Genomic DNA, 17,919 nt, shown 5'->3' with positions numbered 1-17,919 from the left:
TTTCTGTTTATATTTTTCTGTCAAGCTGTGGCAGAGCAAGTACTGAGAATTTGCTACTGTCAGCACAGACATGCTGCAGCCATTTAGGAGGTACTGCTGCTACACATGTAACATATGAAATAACCCCTGTACATAATTACGCTTGAGCAGATAAATACAGGTGGAGCTGGGGGAGGTGGAGGGTTTCTGGAGCATGCTGAAACTTCTACAGCAAGCACCACGTTTTTGAATTTATAAATAAATAGTTAAAACTTAAAAGTTAATTGGCTGCTGATGTGAAACGAAACCAATCAGCTGATTCAATCAATGCAGCAATTTTAGTTAAGTACATTGAGTTAAACACAAAACTAATTTAATAGGAGGAATGTTGTTTTGGCAACTACTGGAAATAAGACTGTATTTCCTATTTTATTTTACTTCTATTTGTGTATATTTAAAGTAACAAAAATATATTTTTTATATAGTTTAAGTTTCATATTAAATATCTCTCTCTCTCTCTCTCTCTCTCTCTCTCTGTGTGTGTTTGCGTGTGTGTGCTCAAATATTTAGATTCCCTATAATAATGAGAAAACAAATATTTATATGTAAGGCTAAACAAAAATTCCATATTATTTTAAATAAAGTATAGCTAGTATTGAAAATAATAGTAATTTAATTAGTGTGTTTGTTTTAAAACGCTACAATTTTGTCAGGTATTTCTGAACTTAGAAAAATGTTATTCTCTAATAGTGAACTCGTACAAAATAAAAATTAATTTAGCGCACATGACTACCCTGTGACCTCTGCTTGACTTGTTTAATGAGGACTGCTGGATGTGGGCAGGGCTGATGGATTCTCCTCTCATCCGCTGTTCTTATCACACACACACACACACACACACACACACACACACTGATCCTGATGCTGGAGTCAGAGCTTCACCTGCAGTGAGCAGCGCTGGAGTCCCGGAGCAGCTCTCACAGCCGCTGTCTGGATGTCCATGAAAGGAAGAGGATCCAAGCACCAGAAAAGAGTGTCGTTTTCTGAGGATGAAGATGAGCAGTGCTGGAAAGAGGAGAACGGCGGTGTGGACGCACATCACCTGAAATCCGTCGAGACGGTCAGCGATTCATCGGGATATTACCGGCACAACACGTGAGTGTCCATACAACTCTACAAACTCACGCTAATGCCTTTGATCTCAGTGATAAAGCAGTGAAATGAAACATAACGGGTAAAAAAGCAGATTAAATAGTTTTAATGATATGAAAAGTAGTAGATTTCGGTAACATATCAAGCTTAACATTTCAAGTTTCATAGTTATTTCTTAAGTTTGACTATTATTATTAGTATTATTATTATTAATATTATTATTAATAATAATAATAATAAAATAGACTACAGTAAATATGTATTTCATTGTTCATGTTGAAATAGCTTAGCCCTGTTTAACCTGTCTGCAACATTTGTCATTATTAACTCGATGCAGAAATGCTATTGCAATTCTACACGACGTAAAATACAGTTTCTTTATATTTTCTAACGTATGCTGTGATATGAACCTTAAAGCGACACCTAGTGGAAGGTCATTTCTCCACTGATTATTCATTTGTGGGTTTACCTGTGGCGATAAATTTGTCTCCATATGTGAGGTAAATTTGACAAAAATCTCCCTTGAAGGCATTTGAGGACGTCATTATTTGGAAAAGTATTTATTAATAAATTCTCTCTCTCTCTCTCTCTCTCTCTCTCTCTCTCTCTCTCTCTCTCTCTCTCTCTCTCTATATATATATATATATATATATATATATATATATATTTTTTTTTTTTTTTTTTATGAAATTCATCAAACTGTGAAGTGTGGAGGGTAGGACACAAAAAAATCTAGGTAAAATATGTTATATTGCACATAAAATGCAAGCTAGCTTGGCCATTTTCTTCCAAAAATGTGTCAAATGTCATTTCCACCATAAAAAGAATGCCCTGTCTTATAAAAACAGGATATTTCCAAAAAATAAATAAATAAATAAAATAATAATAATAATAATAATAATAATAATAATAATATATATATATATATATATATATATATATATATATATATATATATATATATATATATATATATATATATATATATATATATATATATATATATAAATAATTCATATTTCCACATGATGTGCCCACTGCTGAACGTTAAAATAACAAAATAAATTACAATTATTTTCTAATGTAAAAGTGTTTTCTTTTGCAGTGTTTTCTTTTTTTTCATGTTTAGTAGTTCATGTTTGTTTTTAAAACATTTTTCCAAAAAAAAAAAAAAATTTCATTTTTAATTCAGTTTGGTTATTTTAGTACATCAAATTAAATGCAAGCTATATTTGGAAATTATTTATACATATATACGTTACATTTTTTTGTCATTAAAATAATTTATATTGGGTTTTTTTCACACATTTGTTCATCCATCAGGCAAAAATCACAAGTCTGATCAATAAGAAAAGTATAGACCATGGTTTGAGGTACTGTCATGTCTGTAGCACAAATATTGTAAAGTTGAGTACAGGGGTGAAAGTCTAGTAAAATGCGGCCACTAATGAAGAAGTACAATGCCTGTCAATTCACATCCTGATTTATACCCTCAATGCTGACGTTGCTTTTCAGGATATACATGATAATTAATTCAGAACTGGAAATGGTCTTTCAATACATCACTCAGTCAAAACGACCATTTGTGTGACTGATGCATCTCATTAGCGGTGGATGTGCAGTGCACATGCTGTCCAGACTCTGAAATACCCTCAGTTGTCTGCATTTCAAAGACACAATGTTCTTTCTGAATAAATAGAGCTGCGGCCTGCAGAATGACAGATAGCCTTCCTCAGTCTTCTTGATTATTCATGTCTTTGTGAAGAATTGCTGTGTGATGATGAACGTGTATATATACATCTCAGGCAGGTTTTCACATTTTAAGCATGTTTAAACTTTCACTTTTGCACCTGATTAACAACGAACTGCAAAATTCATGCCAATCGATCCATTTTTCACGGTAATGGGTAAGGTGTTTTAATGAGAGGAGTAGAAATAGCTTCAGCATACATTTTCTGCTTCCTCATCCACACATCTTGTGTTTTTAACCCAAAAATAAATTTCTAGTCACTTTAGTAATTAGAAAATGAATGATATATATATATCAAACAGGACCATTGATGAATCCAAATGTGACCATTCAAGATTTTGAAACTGAACATTCTCCTGAAGTTCTGTAAACCTTCCATAAAGAAATAGCCAATTCCATAAATTCCTGGCTAACCAGATACAAACATTGAAAAGTCCATATTCTGGGAACATTCCGGGAATAAGAAACCAATGTTCTATGAACGTTCTTGGAACCAAAAAATTGCTAGCTGGGTTATGAGCTTAAACACTTTTTTTATATGAATGCTGAAACGTTTTGTAGACCATATTACTTTTTTTTTTTTTTTACTAATTCAGTAAAAGGTTTTCCACATTATATGTCCACTGTTAAACGTTAAAATAACAAAATAAATAACAATTATTTTATTTTGTAAAAAAAAACATTCTCAGGGATTTCTGGTGAAATAAATGCATTGAATGCAGGATAAATGCATCTGCAAAATCAATAGCATGTAAACAAATCTCAGCTGCAAGAGTTTCAAAAAATGTTGCTTACTACATATGCATTAGGAAGTTTAACTTCATTAATTCATACCTCAGTCCAGAGCAGATTCAAGTCATGTTCTGTGTTCGCTAGAGTCCAGGGGTTTTAGGGAAGGCTGAGCTCTTTGCGTTTATTGAATTGGCATGGTAGAAGTGACTTGCATGGAGAGTTTCGAGTTGAATGCTTCCCCTCCTCTGTGGCCTCTGGTGATGTGGGCTTCTGAAGCTCCAGGGACCCAGGCTGTGTGAAATGAATTTCCCTGCTCAAGTAAATCCTGCAGTGGAGACCCATCTCACTTCAGACTATAAATTCAGCCCTTAAACAAACTCATTCTCACAAACCTTATTTACTAATCTGTTTATTTCACCTATGAAGCACACATTAATTAACAGCTGCTGCCCAAAGAAAGAAAAACAATAACATACAACAATAAATTCAGAGTAAAAACTAAAAGTTCAGTGACACTTTTCAATGCCCCTTTGAAATAAAATCCTGAGATAATAAATGAATTTTTAACCGAGTTTTAAATGTAAATAAAGTTGGAGCTGCTCTAGATCTAGATCTTTCTCAAGATCTTTAAAAGAGAGAAATATCTTAACTTTAGTCAGAAGTCTCAAGTGGAAAAGGCTGGATTTAATGACAGCATTTATTTGCTTATCAAATGTAAAATTTCGTCAAATAAAACACCCATATTTTTCACCACCATCTTATTATACAAGACCAGAGGGCCAGGATTAACACTCTCACTCTCACCAAAAATAATCATCTCTATTTTATTTTCCTTAAGTTGTACAAAATTTAAGGACATCAAGGCTTTTATATCATTTAAACATTCTAAAAATGGAGTTAGAGCATTCTTATTTTTCTGTTGTAATGGTAAATAGATCTGCGTATCGTCTGCATAACAGTGAAATGAAACTTTATTCTTCTTTAAAATGGACCCCAAAGGGAGCATATATAACGAGAAAAGTAGTGGAGCAAGAATAGACCCATGCGGGACACCACAGATGAGAGGAGCTGAAGACGATAAAAATTCGCCAACATTTACTGCAAAGCTTCTATTTGATAATTACAACCATAAAAGAGCCACTTCGTGGATTCCTACATATTTCTTAAGAAGAGAAACCAAGATAGTGTGATCAACAGTATCAAACGCAGCACTAAGATCGTGCCGCAGGCCAATAACAGCCCACAGAGGTGTCCAATCCGGCCCGCTGGATTTATTTATAGAATAATGAATAAAACATAATTTTCAAAGGTAAATAAACTGTATTTGCTGCAATATTTTATTTTGAATTGAAAGCGGAAACAAATTGCTCATTTATTTATGTTGATGTTATGCCTCGGGATTCGGGACACACGTACGTTTTAAAGCGGCGCCAGAATCTCGAGCAGAACAAGGATAATGTGATGATAGCTGTATTGTTACTGATGCTGGTGTGGCAATTTACTGGTGATTTTAAACCTGTCCAAAAGCCATTTGCTTAGAAGGGCAGACAGGCTTTTAAAGAGAAATCGCCTAGTCTACGTGCAGTTATCAATTCCAGTCCGGTCACCATTATTTTGCAAAAGACATTTTCCTGGCTCAATGTCTTTTGTTGAACCAAGATAGCATTACTGTCCAAAAATATAGACTAAACCCAATCCCTACCCTTAAACCTAGCCCTACCCATAATTTATTCCTAAAAACAGTGTGAAATGATAGCTGATTAACAAGGGTGTAGACGCACCTAACCCTGATCGTAAGCCTAAAACAGATATTTCCTGAAAAGTTATCCCTCAATCCTGATTGGTTAATTGGAATGTTGTTCCAATGAGGATGTTGATCCAGGAACATGTTGTAACTGGTGAAATCACGCTCACCATTCCAGTCCTCACGCTCCTCAGCTCTGTTTCTCTTTAACACACAAAATTCAAATAATAACATGGTCCCAACACAATGTTCATTGCTCCCCACTCCCCGAGCAGGGTAAATATGTTTACTTCACTTTAGAACATTCAAAATGTGGCAAAATATACCTCAGTAAATAAATACAATTTAAATTCACGTCTCACACACTACAGTGCAATTTTAATATATATGTTCACTTCTTACTGAAATCATGGGGGAATATCCTGTGATGTCCACTTCGCAGGGCACTTAAGTTTGAATAGAATAAATGTCTGAAGCAAAAAGAGTATTTAAGAGTAAATATAAGAGTATTGCTTTCCCGAATGCCAGCACGATCGCAAATTAATTGATTTAAAACAACAACTCAACAAACAAGATGCTAGTATTAAGTGTGTTATATTAGTCGCAATGCTGTCTATCTCTGTTTTGGCAAGAAAAAGTTTTTAATAATGCTGAGTAATTGTGCATCTCAAGAGTTTGTTATATTATATATTAACATTGTTAAAAGTATTATCCATTGACTCACTAAATGTGAGTCAGCTTTAGTTGAGAACAGACGTCACTCAAACAAGACACTCACCTGTTGTCTGAATATGGCATCTGTTGCGTTTCATTAAAAAGCTATTAAAAGCCAGAGGGTGATTTCACCTTCAGCAGGACCATCCGTCCCAAATCACCTTTACGTCCCTGTGGGATCACATCCCTGATGATACACCACTTGTCAGCTCTCAGTGAGAAAGTCAACTTGTTGGATATTTGTCAAAGGCGTGAGATATAATCAGGCAGCCAAGTGCATAGAAAGTCACTTCCCCTTGGATGAGCTTGACTAATGTTCACAAAGTAAAAATCCTTCTTTTTCAACTGCAGAAAATCTTTGGATACTTTCCCCCATCGCAGGATGACCCTACCACGAGAAAAGGGCCGGCGACAGGCAATTCGTGGACCGGCGTTCATGTTCAACGACCGTGGCAGCAGCCTCACGGCAGAGGAAGAACGCTTTTTGGATGCGGCAGAGTACGGCAACATCCCGGTGGTCCGGAAAATGCTGGAAGAATCACCCACGCTCAATGTGAACTGCGTCGACTACATGGGACAGAACGGCCTACAGTTGGCCGTTGGCAATGAACACCTGGAAGTCACCGAGCTGCTCCTGCGGAGAGACAACCTGGCCCGTGTCGGGGACGCACTCCTGCTGGCCATTTCTAAAGGTTACGTGCGTATTGTAGAGGCCCTGCTGGGACATCCGTCTTTTGCGAGCGGCGAACGACTCACCCGCAGCCCCTGTGAGTTGCAAGACGACGACTTTTACTCGTACGACGAGGACGGCACACGTTTCTCGCCCGATATCACGCCTATCATCCTGGCCGCCCACTGCCAGAAATACGAGGTGGTACACATGCTGCTGATGAAGGGCGCCAAGATCGAGAGACCGCACGACTACTTCTGCAAATGCGCTGACTGCACAGAGAAGCAGAGGAAGGACTCGTTCAGCCACTCGCGGTCCAGGATAAATGCTTATCGTGGACTGGCCAGTCCAGCGTATCTCTCTCTGTCCAGCGAAGACCCAGTACTGACCGCGCTGGAGCTGAGCAACGAACTCGTCAAACTCGCCAACATCGAAAAAGAGTTTAAGGTAGTATTGCCACCATTGTGGAACTGGATTACCATGCGTTTGTTTTTGTTTTAATAACATGTCTTTTGAATGTTTTAATTTGATTTGCATAAGTGTTTTTATTGGCCACATGCACACTGCAAATATTGGGAGTCGCAACCGATTTTAAATATAAGAGCGAATTAATCAACTAAATGATTAAAGTGCATATAGAAATAATGCATGTACTGCATTATTGTACTGCATTCCATATAAAAATAAAACAGGAGCCCTGATTCACACCTGAAGCAACAATGTAAAATAATGTCGGGAAAAAAATGTTAAAATGCAGTTTTGTCATGAATTTTTCTCAGATTGCGTTAGTTAATCACATCTTTGAAGTGATGAAGCAATAAACACATGTTTGATTCATGAAAAAATCACTTGGTTTTGATGAATCAGTCAAAAAGATTTACAAAATGATCTTAAACTCATTTTTGAGACTGGGCTGTAATTGTATTTTTAAGTTTGCCCCATATGTTTTTTTTTTTTTCTTTAAACACTTTTTATTTAAATGTATTTGTAAATGTTTTGACTCTACAGCAGATTTATTTTCCTTTAAATATTTTGCAGAATGGTTTTTACTGGCCATGTGTGCACTGCTTAGTTTAGGGAGCTAATTTTAATATAAGAGTGAATTAATCTTAATTATTTCACTTAACAAAAAAAATAAATTATAATGATAAAATAAAAAATTATATAGGAGTCGTACTGTGATAAATAAACATTTTGTGTAATTTTCATCACATCTTTAAAGTGACACAGCATGAACCGTGATGTCTGATTTGTAAACAAACGACTCTTTTGAGTTGGTTAAGATGAATCAGTCAAAAATAGTCACAAAATATTTGTGATTTTAATCAGGTTCAATATGTAAATCATTAAAAGCCCTTTCTGGACTGAGTCATTTTAGTTTGTCTTATTACCTGTGTGAATGTGGCCAGTTGCAAGCTGCATTTTATTGCATTTTTGTTGTTGTCGTTAAATTTCCTTCTCCATCCCAAACTCTCACAGAATCAGAGTTCGTCCTACGTTTGCTTCACTTATCTTAACATTTATCTCCATTTTAACTGCATTTTAACTTCTGTTACGTGTGTGTGTGTGTCTGTTTGTGTGTGCTGCTGCCGTCAACAGGATAAAAAGAACCGTAATAAAGAGACGTCGCAGCACAATGGCTTCTTTCTGGTAAATATGTTTGACTACATAATATTCAATAACTCAGACTAACAGTAACTGATTGTCATGCTTGCTGATTCAGCTTTTATGTCAAGGCTGGCCTGTCTGCTTGTCTGGACAATCGAATTGCTGAATTGCTATCAGTTTTTGCAGCAGCAGAAGCGTGAGACATGTTCAGTGTAGTGCAGAGCCAGAGATTGACTCCAGATAAACTGATCTCTCTCTTCAGCTCTGTTCAAGATCCTTTTATTTAAGAATGAATCATTTGTTGTTTTTTTATTAAGCTGCAAACTCATTTATGCTTTCAAAGTTCACTTATGCACAAAGAAAAAAATATATAATAATGCATAAATGTATGAATCTCACAAAACGCACAATTTTTCAAATGAAATTCAAAATAATATATTTTAAGAAAATTAAGACATTTTGTAGAACCATAAGATTTATTATTATTTTTTATTTTATTTTTTTTTGCATTGTGACATTTTCTTGCAGCTAAACACGCCTCCTTACTGTAATGCAAATCTCTGTTGTTGTAATATTAATATATATATATATATATATATATATATATATATATATATATATATATATATATATATATATATATATATATATATATATATATATATATATATATATATATACATCATGTTAGTTATCTATAATTTGATTTAAATCATCATAAAAGTCGGATAACTTTACACTAATTTTAATATATGAGAATGTATATATATATATATATATATATATATATATATATATATATATATATATATATATATATATATAAATCTATCTATCTATCTATCTATCTATCTATATCTATATATATATATATATATATATATATATATATATATATATATATATATATATATATATATATATATATAGATAGATAGATAGATAGATAGATTTAGTTATATACCGTAGTTAATTATAATATCCTAATTATAACATGTTATTTATTTTTGATTTTGGAGTGAAATATGACCTGGACATTTCTGTGAGATTCACCTAAATATTGCTAAGTTCTTGGTGTATATTTTTACATTTTGTCTTATTGAGCAAATAAACGTCACGTCATCACATGCAACTATTGTACACCCATCATACTTGCGATGATAGCCGTCATAATGCCTGGTGTCTGATTCTCATATACTGCCGCATATGCTCAGTAACATTGCTTTTCTCGTGCTGATAAGAGGTTTGTTCACATCCTGGTGGTGTGAGAAGGTATAATATTCTCCCACAGAGAACAATAAAGCACACAGCATGTAATGTTTTAAACAGAACCTCAGCAGCAATGCATGCTGGGAGATCACACTGATATGACGTCTACCTGATGACTATCAAGTGAACCCTGTGGAGGACCACGCTCTGTTTGATTATGCTTATTCAATACTGTCAATAATGTTTTTAAATGAAGCAAAGAACCATTTGGCATCATGAGTTGAGTGTATCTGAGGTTAACAAGTGAGGTATTGACTTTTCCTCATGGTAAAGGTTCTATAGCTGGATCTATAGCTGCCCACTGCTCCGGGTGTGTGTTCACTTCTCACTGCTGTGTGTGTGCACTTGTAGATTATTTAATTTATTGGATTTTAATGAAATGTTAATTCTTACTGTGAAATAATATGTATCTCTAAGTCATTTACATTGAGCCCAGTGTTACAGAAGCAAATGTAGGGAGAATTTAGATTTCATGTTGACTATAGCTTACCATTTTCTGTTGTTGTGATGCATTTTACGATTATGTATGCTCTTTTCTGCTACACAGAGTTTTCTAACAATGCAAAATATTTAAAGTGGACCCGAAAAGCTGCGTGTTTGTAAGAAAAAAAATCAATTATTATGGCTTACTTCAAACTGTTAATTCTGGCCAAAATGTGAGTCCATAATCCATAATAATGCTCCCTAGAAAAGTCCATATCCTGCTGTCCTCCCATATCAAATCCAGCAACACATTTGTTCAAAAATGTTTTGGTTTTGGCTTGTTTACTGTGCTTCATCTGTGCATATTTCTCTTTCTGATTCGGACAAAGCAACTTTTTCCACTGGAGAAAGTAATATTCTGGATAGAGGTCGATCGTTTATTTATTACATAGAAACATGCAACTTTTCACTTCACAAGATTAACTGATGGAATGAAGCTTTCAAGTGACAAAGTTAAGTGTTTGTTTTTGGTTAGTGGTTTATTTTGATGATTAATGTAATTCTGATAAGTATAATAAGTGATTCCTCTCAGTGGACATCTGTGTAATGTGTGAACATACATCCACTGAACACACTAACACTTCAAACATGATGAAGAACATTTTGATGTTAATGCAGAGAAAAAGATCCTGCAGCATTCGACACCTGCAGATCCAGAAACTTGAGTTGCTATCTTATTATATAATGAAACGACAATAATACAAATGTACAAATGTTGTTGGGATCACATCAGGTTTTGTCGCTCACCAGCTAAAAATGTTTGTTGTGTAATGACAGTAATGTTTCGATACCAAACAGGAGAGCAGCCACTGACCTGAAAGATTTCCTATTCAAAGACAAACACGTTTTCTAGGAACAGAACAGAATATTGCTTTCAAACATAATTGCAGTGGTTCTGTAAATATCACAATCATTACAATCATAAACTCCCCCTTTGGAAAACTGGCAGATCTTTGCAAAATGTTCTCTTTCCACGATAACTATTAGGGCTGAATGGTGTTGTGTTTGGAGTCTGATGGATTCTCCTGCTGCTGCCCTTGAGTCAGACGTTGCAGTGGTTGTTCAAGCCTGACAAGCGTTTCACCTGAAAAGCCCCTGTAGACCGTGAGCTCCTGTTTTACAGTGTTCAAACAAACCTTCTCTGCTCTTTCTCTCCTTCTCTACAGAATGACTACAGGAAGCTGTCTATGCAGTGTAAAGACTTTGTGGTTGGCGTTTTGGATCTGTGCAGGGACACGGAGGAGGTGGAGGCCATCTTGAATGGAGATATATCCGCCGAGCTCGAGGAAGGCCAGCATCATCGCTCCCTGCTCAGTCGAGTCAAACTGGCAATTAAATACGAGGTTAAGAAGGCAAGTGTCTCTCTAATGATGGGGTACACTGCACTTTTAGGGATGTTTTGTTTGGAAAGTATTTGTAACAAGTATTTACACAACTAGTCAAACGTTTTATTTTTATTTTTGAATATTTGGTTATATTCAGTAGTCCAGTGGTTCCCATTCCTGGTCCTGGAGAACCCCCAACACTGCACATTTGAGATGTCTCCCTATTCAAACACACCTGATTCAACTCATCAGCTCATTAGTGATTACTCCAAGACCACAAATGTGTGTGTCAGATAAGAGAGACACCAAAACTTGCAATGTTGTGGGTTCTCCAGGACCAGGATTGGGAACCACTGCAGTAGTCCGATAGAAGTACAATAAACTGCATCCATCCATCATAAAAAGTGTCGCAAACACTCTGGGAGGTAAATAAAGGCCTTCTGAAGCAAATCGAAGCATTTGTGTAAGAAAAATATTTGTATTTGTAATGTAAAGATAAACCATAATAAGATTAATAATAATAGATTAATAATTAATAATAGGCATAGAACCATATTTCGTGAGAACCACGTTTTGTTTATAGGAGAAAAGGAAGCAAAGTTTCCTTTGTGTAGCAAAGGAAAACCAGTCTCATCTTGGCTTAAATTGAAATATTCAAACATTTTTCTTTACAAATCCTTATTTTGTTTAATGCTGAGAATCCAGGCTTGCCATTACAGGAATTAATAACAAATAAATTCAAGTTGCAAATTATTCTAATATAGATTATATGCATTAAAATTTAAATTATATTTCACTTTTTTATATATATATATATATATATATATAAATAATTGCAGCTTTGGTGAGCAAAAGAGACTTTTATCAACAAAAAAAAAAATCTTAATTATTCCAAACCTATGATGTTTTTGTTCTTGTTGCTATTTTATTTTATTTTTTCGTTTATTCTGCTGCAGTAGCTTATCTGTGCACAATTGTTTTTTGGATTATTTATTTTACAGGTACGCAAAAAAACAAGGCTAATTGTCAATATGATTTCTGACAGAAATGGCGTAATTTATGGCGTAGCAGAATGTTTATTCAGAGATAATCGATAGGAAAATGCTCAAAGCAAATCAAATGATGTATAAATGGATGAATCTCATGCTCTCATACTAACAACACAGCTGACCACAGTATGCATCGCTGGAGTTATAGCTGGAGCTGTAGTTATAAAATCACCTTGTGATTAGTGTTTATGAAAAGCTTATATGCTAAAACGTTATTTAGGATTGCTGGGGATTGGCATTTGTTAAAGCTGCTTAGATTTACGTTGACTGGGATATTTGGGTGAAGGATGCTTTGGATTTTCACTGGGAATGGAATGACAAGAAGCAGAGAGAAGCAGATAAAGAGGACCGCAATTAATCACATGTATTTAATTGTAAAAGTGTGAATAATCCTCCATGCCAACTTAGTTTCGTTTAATCACCAGACACACACGTCGTCCATTTCTCTCAAGCACACAAACACACTGTCAGGGATGCAATCCGACGAAGCGTTAATCAGGCTAACAGCTCGAGCGTCACGCAGCCACCCTGACATAAAGTGTCATTTAAAGATGAGATTTCAAGAGCCCTAAACGCTCCCAGGAGGACGTGGAGTGTGAGGCTCTGGGTTGTGTTAGGAAATGAGTTTAGAGTCAACCGTCCACATTACGATGATTAATTCAGCGGTTGCTTTGTGCTTTTTCATGCGTGAGAAGTGTAGCCAGTTAGATTAAAAGTCATGCGGTGGGCGATTGTTTACTTTCAGCGATGTGAATGGCTCAGCTGGCTGCTTGTATTGTCACTTCAAACAAGAAATATTTGTTTGGTTCAAGCATATTGCAGTCAATACATTCTTCAAAGCAAACCACAGTAGGCCGGTTGCAATTTTTACAGAAGGGCCTGAGTGTTATTATGTGCAATAACTATGAGCATTTTGCACATTTCACATTTTGCTCATTTTATTCTCATTCTATGTCTTTCTTTCTGTCATGCTCGGTTATAAAAACAATGGCGTGGACCAAAAAGATCAATATTTCAATATTTATTATATTTGTTTGTAAAGGCCTAAAAAGAAACCATGCATTTTATTAGCTTCAAATACATTTTAAACAGTTCCTTTTTATATTATTTTTGAGATATATAGTTGTTTTGTTATTAATATTCAATAATGGCAATAAAACACTACTTAAAATTGAACTGAATTGAAACGTGTGGGGGGGGGGGTATGAAGTTACATAAATGTTAGGACACAACGTTCTCTAAGTAATTTATTTAGCATATTTAATGTACTATATACATTAAAGGGGGGGTGAAATGCTATTTCATGCATACTGAGTTTTTTACACTGTTAAAGAGTTGGATTCCCATGCTAAACATGGACAAAGTTTCAAAAATTAAGTTGTACGTTTGAAGGAGTATTTCTGTTCCAAAAATACTCCTTCCGGTTTGTCACAAGTTTCGGAAAGTTTTTTTTGAGAATGGCTCTGTGTGACGTTAGATGGAGCGGAATTTCCTTATATGGGTCCCGAGGGCACTTCTGCCGGAAGAGCGCGCGCTCCCGTGGAGCAGAGACGAGAGAGGCTGTGCACAGACAATCACTCATCAGATTCAGAGCGAGAGCTTCGCGAAAAGTCACAAAAGGAGTGTGTTTTTGGTTGCCAGGGCAAGACAACCCTGCACAGATTACCAAAGAAAAAACAGCATTAAGGGACCAGTGGATGGAGTTTATTTTTACAGAGCATCAACGGAGTTGTGCAAGTGTTTGTATTTGTTCCCTGCATTTCTAAAATGCTTGTTTTACAAACAAAGCCCAGTTTGACGACGGATTTGCGTATTGTTTATTTCTTAAGGATGATGCAATCCCAACGAAAAAGGGTCACGATCGTGTGTTGGAACCGCAGGCGGTGAGTAAAACTGCTTCAAATATCTCTGCCTCCTTGTTAGTGCGTCCGCCTCCCATCGGAGACCCGGGTTCGAGCCCCGCTCGTAGCGAGTCCTTGCTGCTGCTGCTGTCGTTCAGTTTCAGCCTTCACAGCTGTCACAGCTTCCAAACGCTCTCAACGCAACTGGCGCTCGTGATTCTTTAGCTCCGCCCACACGTCACGCCTCCAGGCGCTCGTGTTTTTCCGGGAAAAATCGGTACAGACTATCTTTCTCTTATGAATATAATAAAACTAAATACTTTTTGGAGTTATGAAGGACGCAGTACTACTCTATTGGATACTCAATATTAAGATGATATTGAGTGGAAACGAGCATTTCACCCCCCCTTTAATGTATTATCTGCACACTTTAGGTGACTACAGTATACAGACTACAGTTGTTTATTACAGTATAATAAACAACAAAAACACTACCAGTACTACCATGATGATATACTATATTCCAATAATAGCCTATGTATACATCACATAGAAAGTTTTTTATGAATATGTTAAATATTATTATATGTAATATCATATTTACATTGTAATATATTTCAAATACTACATTGTAATATAATATCAGAGTGTTATATTAGGATAAAATGTCATCTCACATATTTTACATCACAATGATTTGTTCTAGCAAGTATATTGTGTTGCATTCAATCAGACAGCATCACACTTAATTCTGGCACTCTGTCTAACTGAGCCTAAATAGAAATCCCCAGAGAAGCATCACAGACATTATTGTAATTCACTAAACTGTGCCTGTCTTCTCCACGATCATCATGAGTGCAGGATCTGTGGCCCGCGGCGGCCCATTCTGTCCTGTCATTAGTAAAGAGCTGCCCTAGAGCTACAGCGAGAACCATCTGATCCTCAGCACTGAGTGAATGAGTGTGGCCTGCAGAAACAAACCGGCTCATTACAGCACAACTATCAGTGTCAAACACGTCTTTCTCTCTCTTGTAGAGAACGCTGTTGTCTGCTAAAGTCTAAATGTCTGAGACTGTGCTGAGGAAGTGCTAAATTTTGGACTCTCTCTCATAAAATATGAAATGTAAACATATATAATCATTTTAAATAGTATCATACAAATATTTGAATGGAGATCACTTAGATATAATATTCAAATATTCTTTAATAATTTAAACGGTATTTAATGGTAGTAATACATTTAAAAATATGTTAATATTTTATTTGTATTATCAAGGAGAGGCTTGTGATTTTTATTTAGAGATAGTAAGCAGCGACCTAGCAACCAAACATGACACCCTAGCAACCACTTTACAATCTTTACTCCCAGCAACCACCCAAATTACTCTAACAACCAACCAAATCATCCTAGCAACCATATGTAAATTGAAGGATATTTTAAAATATTTTATATATAATACTCAAATATAGAAATATTAGCTGTACAATTCACACATTATAGAAATAATAACTGATTAAAATAATATATATAATTCAGATTTATTGTTTCTGTAATGAGGAGTCAGAGGCGTTCGGAATCCATATGCAGAATTTATCAAACAGAATGGTCATACAGGCAGAGATCAGGAATGGCGGCAGGTGTGTCAGGGATAACCGCGGAGAATCAGATTCGGAATACACAGTCCAAAGGTCAAAACACAGTAATAACAAACACAGGGGAAAAACTCTCAGAAATGTCAGACTGGCTAAACAAGACTTTGCATGTGAGTGAGAGTGAGTGTGCTGCTTTTATGTGTGCGTAAATGAGGTGCAGGTGTGGCAAGGAAATTGGCTGATGAATGAGGTGCAGGTGTGGCAGGGTGATTGTGATGCAGTGACTCATAGGGAATGTAGTTCGGGTGTGGTACAACAGTATGAGAGGTGCTAGTTCTCAAATGAAATCTGGTGATTGATGGGTGGAATGGTCCTGAGTGGAGTGCCCTCTACTGAAGTTTATGGGCACTCCATCTAATGATCGGGACAGTATCTAATAAAAATATTACTTTTTTTATAAATATTTCTTGTAAAAATATACTTAGTTTCTGAAATGTTCACATAAAACACCCTACCAACCAATACATAAATGTTAATAATATTTTAAAATAGTATTACATAATATACACATGTAGATATAGAGGTAATATTTAAACATTACATTAATAATAATTTATTAAAATAATACATATTGGTGTTTTAATATTTATGTGCTATCATTCAATCTACATAAAAAATTAATACATATAATTTATATTGAATTTATATTTCTCTAAAAATCTACTAAAATTTTCACTCCTATTCCCTTAAATGTTGTATTAGCCCATGTGCTTTAACTGATACTGCTGCTGTTTCCTGAATAATGTCACAGCAAGGTCATGTAGCATGGTTTTGATTTTGGTAGATGGTCTGAGATCATTCACTGTCTCCTGGTATGCGTGGAATCCATTGGTTTTGTCGAGAACAGCCGCTGGAGTTTGGCTTTTCTGCTGATGAGTAAATGTTACTTGGAGGTAATCCAAACAGAGGTGATATGCCCTTGAACAGGTTCCTGAAGGGTCTTCCTCTCAGGTTACACGCATGAGCTTCCTCAACAGCCTGGAGAAGCTCCAATCTGATCAGGGTGCACAGCTTTATATCTGTCTGCTGGTGATGCCAACCAACTCACAATGCAATCATGACTCAAACTGCCCCAGAGAGCCCTTTACGTCCTTGAGGAACAGCTTCTGGTTCTCTTAACATTTCTCTCATGCAGTGCACATCACTTTTGTCCAGTACGTCACTTCATTTATCTCCTTTTTTAGACTGCTGCACAACCTCAAAAACTAACTAGTGTCTAAGATTATTCATGCATGTACAGTATATTACAGTATTTTTTTATAATGTCTTCTAAAACGTATGTTTCTAAAATGTTGACATGTCCACTTTTTTTCTTGTGATTACAACATTATTTAAAGTTTACAAAAACGTTTTTTAAGTGCAAATAACAAGACGTTCCAAGAATGTTGATCTCAGATTGTTTTCTCTCAACAGAATGAGAATGTATATAAAATATTAATAAAGCAGTAGCGAACCGTGACTTTTAAATCTTGGCCCTCTCCCCCTACCCTCTTCGGGGGGTTGTGGGAATGGGAAAAGACTCAGAGTCAAGGGCAGTTATGAAGGATGGAGGAACCAGGGAGGAGACGGGGGAGGGGGGGGGGGTGTCTTGGAGTAGGAGGAGCCAAGCACAATAGCAGAGCCGGAGAGACGAGGGAGCACATAGGGAGGAAAACACACAAACAGTCCAAGGGCATGACAACAACGTTCGGACACAAACGGGAAACTTTTTATGTGCTTTGCCTATTCATTTACACAATAACTCTGTAGACCTAGAGGTTCCCTGACGGTTCCCCACTGCTAAATATGGATTAAATGAAACCACAAGTACTAAATCTGATTGTCCCTGTTGTAAGATATGTCGTTCTCTCCCTCTTTCTTTCTCTCTCTCTCTCCCTCTTTCTTTCTCTCTCTCTCTCTCTCTCTCTCTCAAATTTTGGTCTGTTATTCATAGCTGTTCTCTCATCCTGA

The 17,919-nt window shown here is 36.0% G+C and overlaps 1 protein-coding gene across 1 annotated transcript in view; it reads left to right on the top strand.

Moving 5' to 3' along the window:
* Positions 1 to 726: 726 nt before the first annotated feature.
* The window catches only part of LOC128027705 (short transient receptor potential channel 3-like), a 42,777-nt gene continuing 25,584 nt past the window's right edge, over positions 727 to 17,919 (top strand). The window contains exons 1-4 of the mRNA XM_052615524.1: positions 727 to 1,134; positions 6,423 to 7,188; positions 8,341 to 8,391; positions 11,268 to 11,453. Of these exons, the coding sequence (XP_052471484.1) occupies positions 974 to 1,134; positions 6,423 to 7,188; positions 8,341 to 8,391; positions 11,268 to 11,453 (1,164 nt within the window). The 5' untranslated portion in view covers positions 727 to 973. The remainder of the gene's footprint in view (positions 1,135 to 6,422; positions 7,189 to 8,340; positions 8,392 to 11,267; positions 11,454 to 17,919) is intronic.

This window comes from Carassius gibelio, chromosome A14 (assembly GCF_023724105.1).
Source record: "Carassius gibelio isolate Cgi1373 ecotype wild population from Czech Republic chromosome A14, carGib1.2-hapl.c, whole genome shotgun sequence".
Classification (NCBI taxonomy): Eukaryota; Metazoa; Chordata; class Actinopteri; order Cypriniformes; family Cyprinidae; genus Carassius; species Carassius gibelio.
Note: the sequence above shows the minus strand (reverse complement) of the source record. Positions and strands in the feature narration are given on the sequence as shown.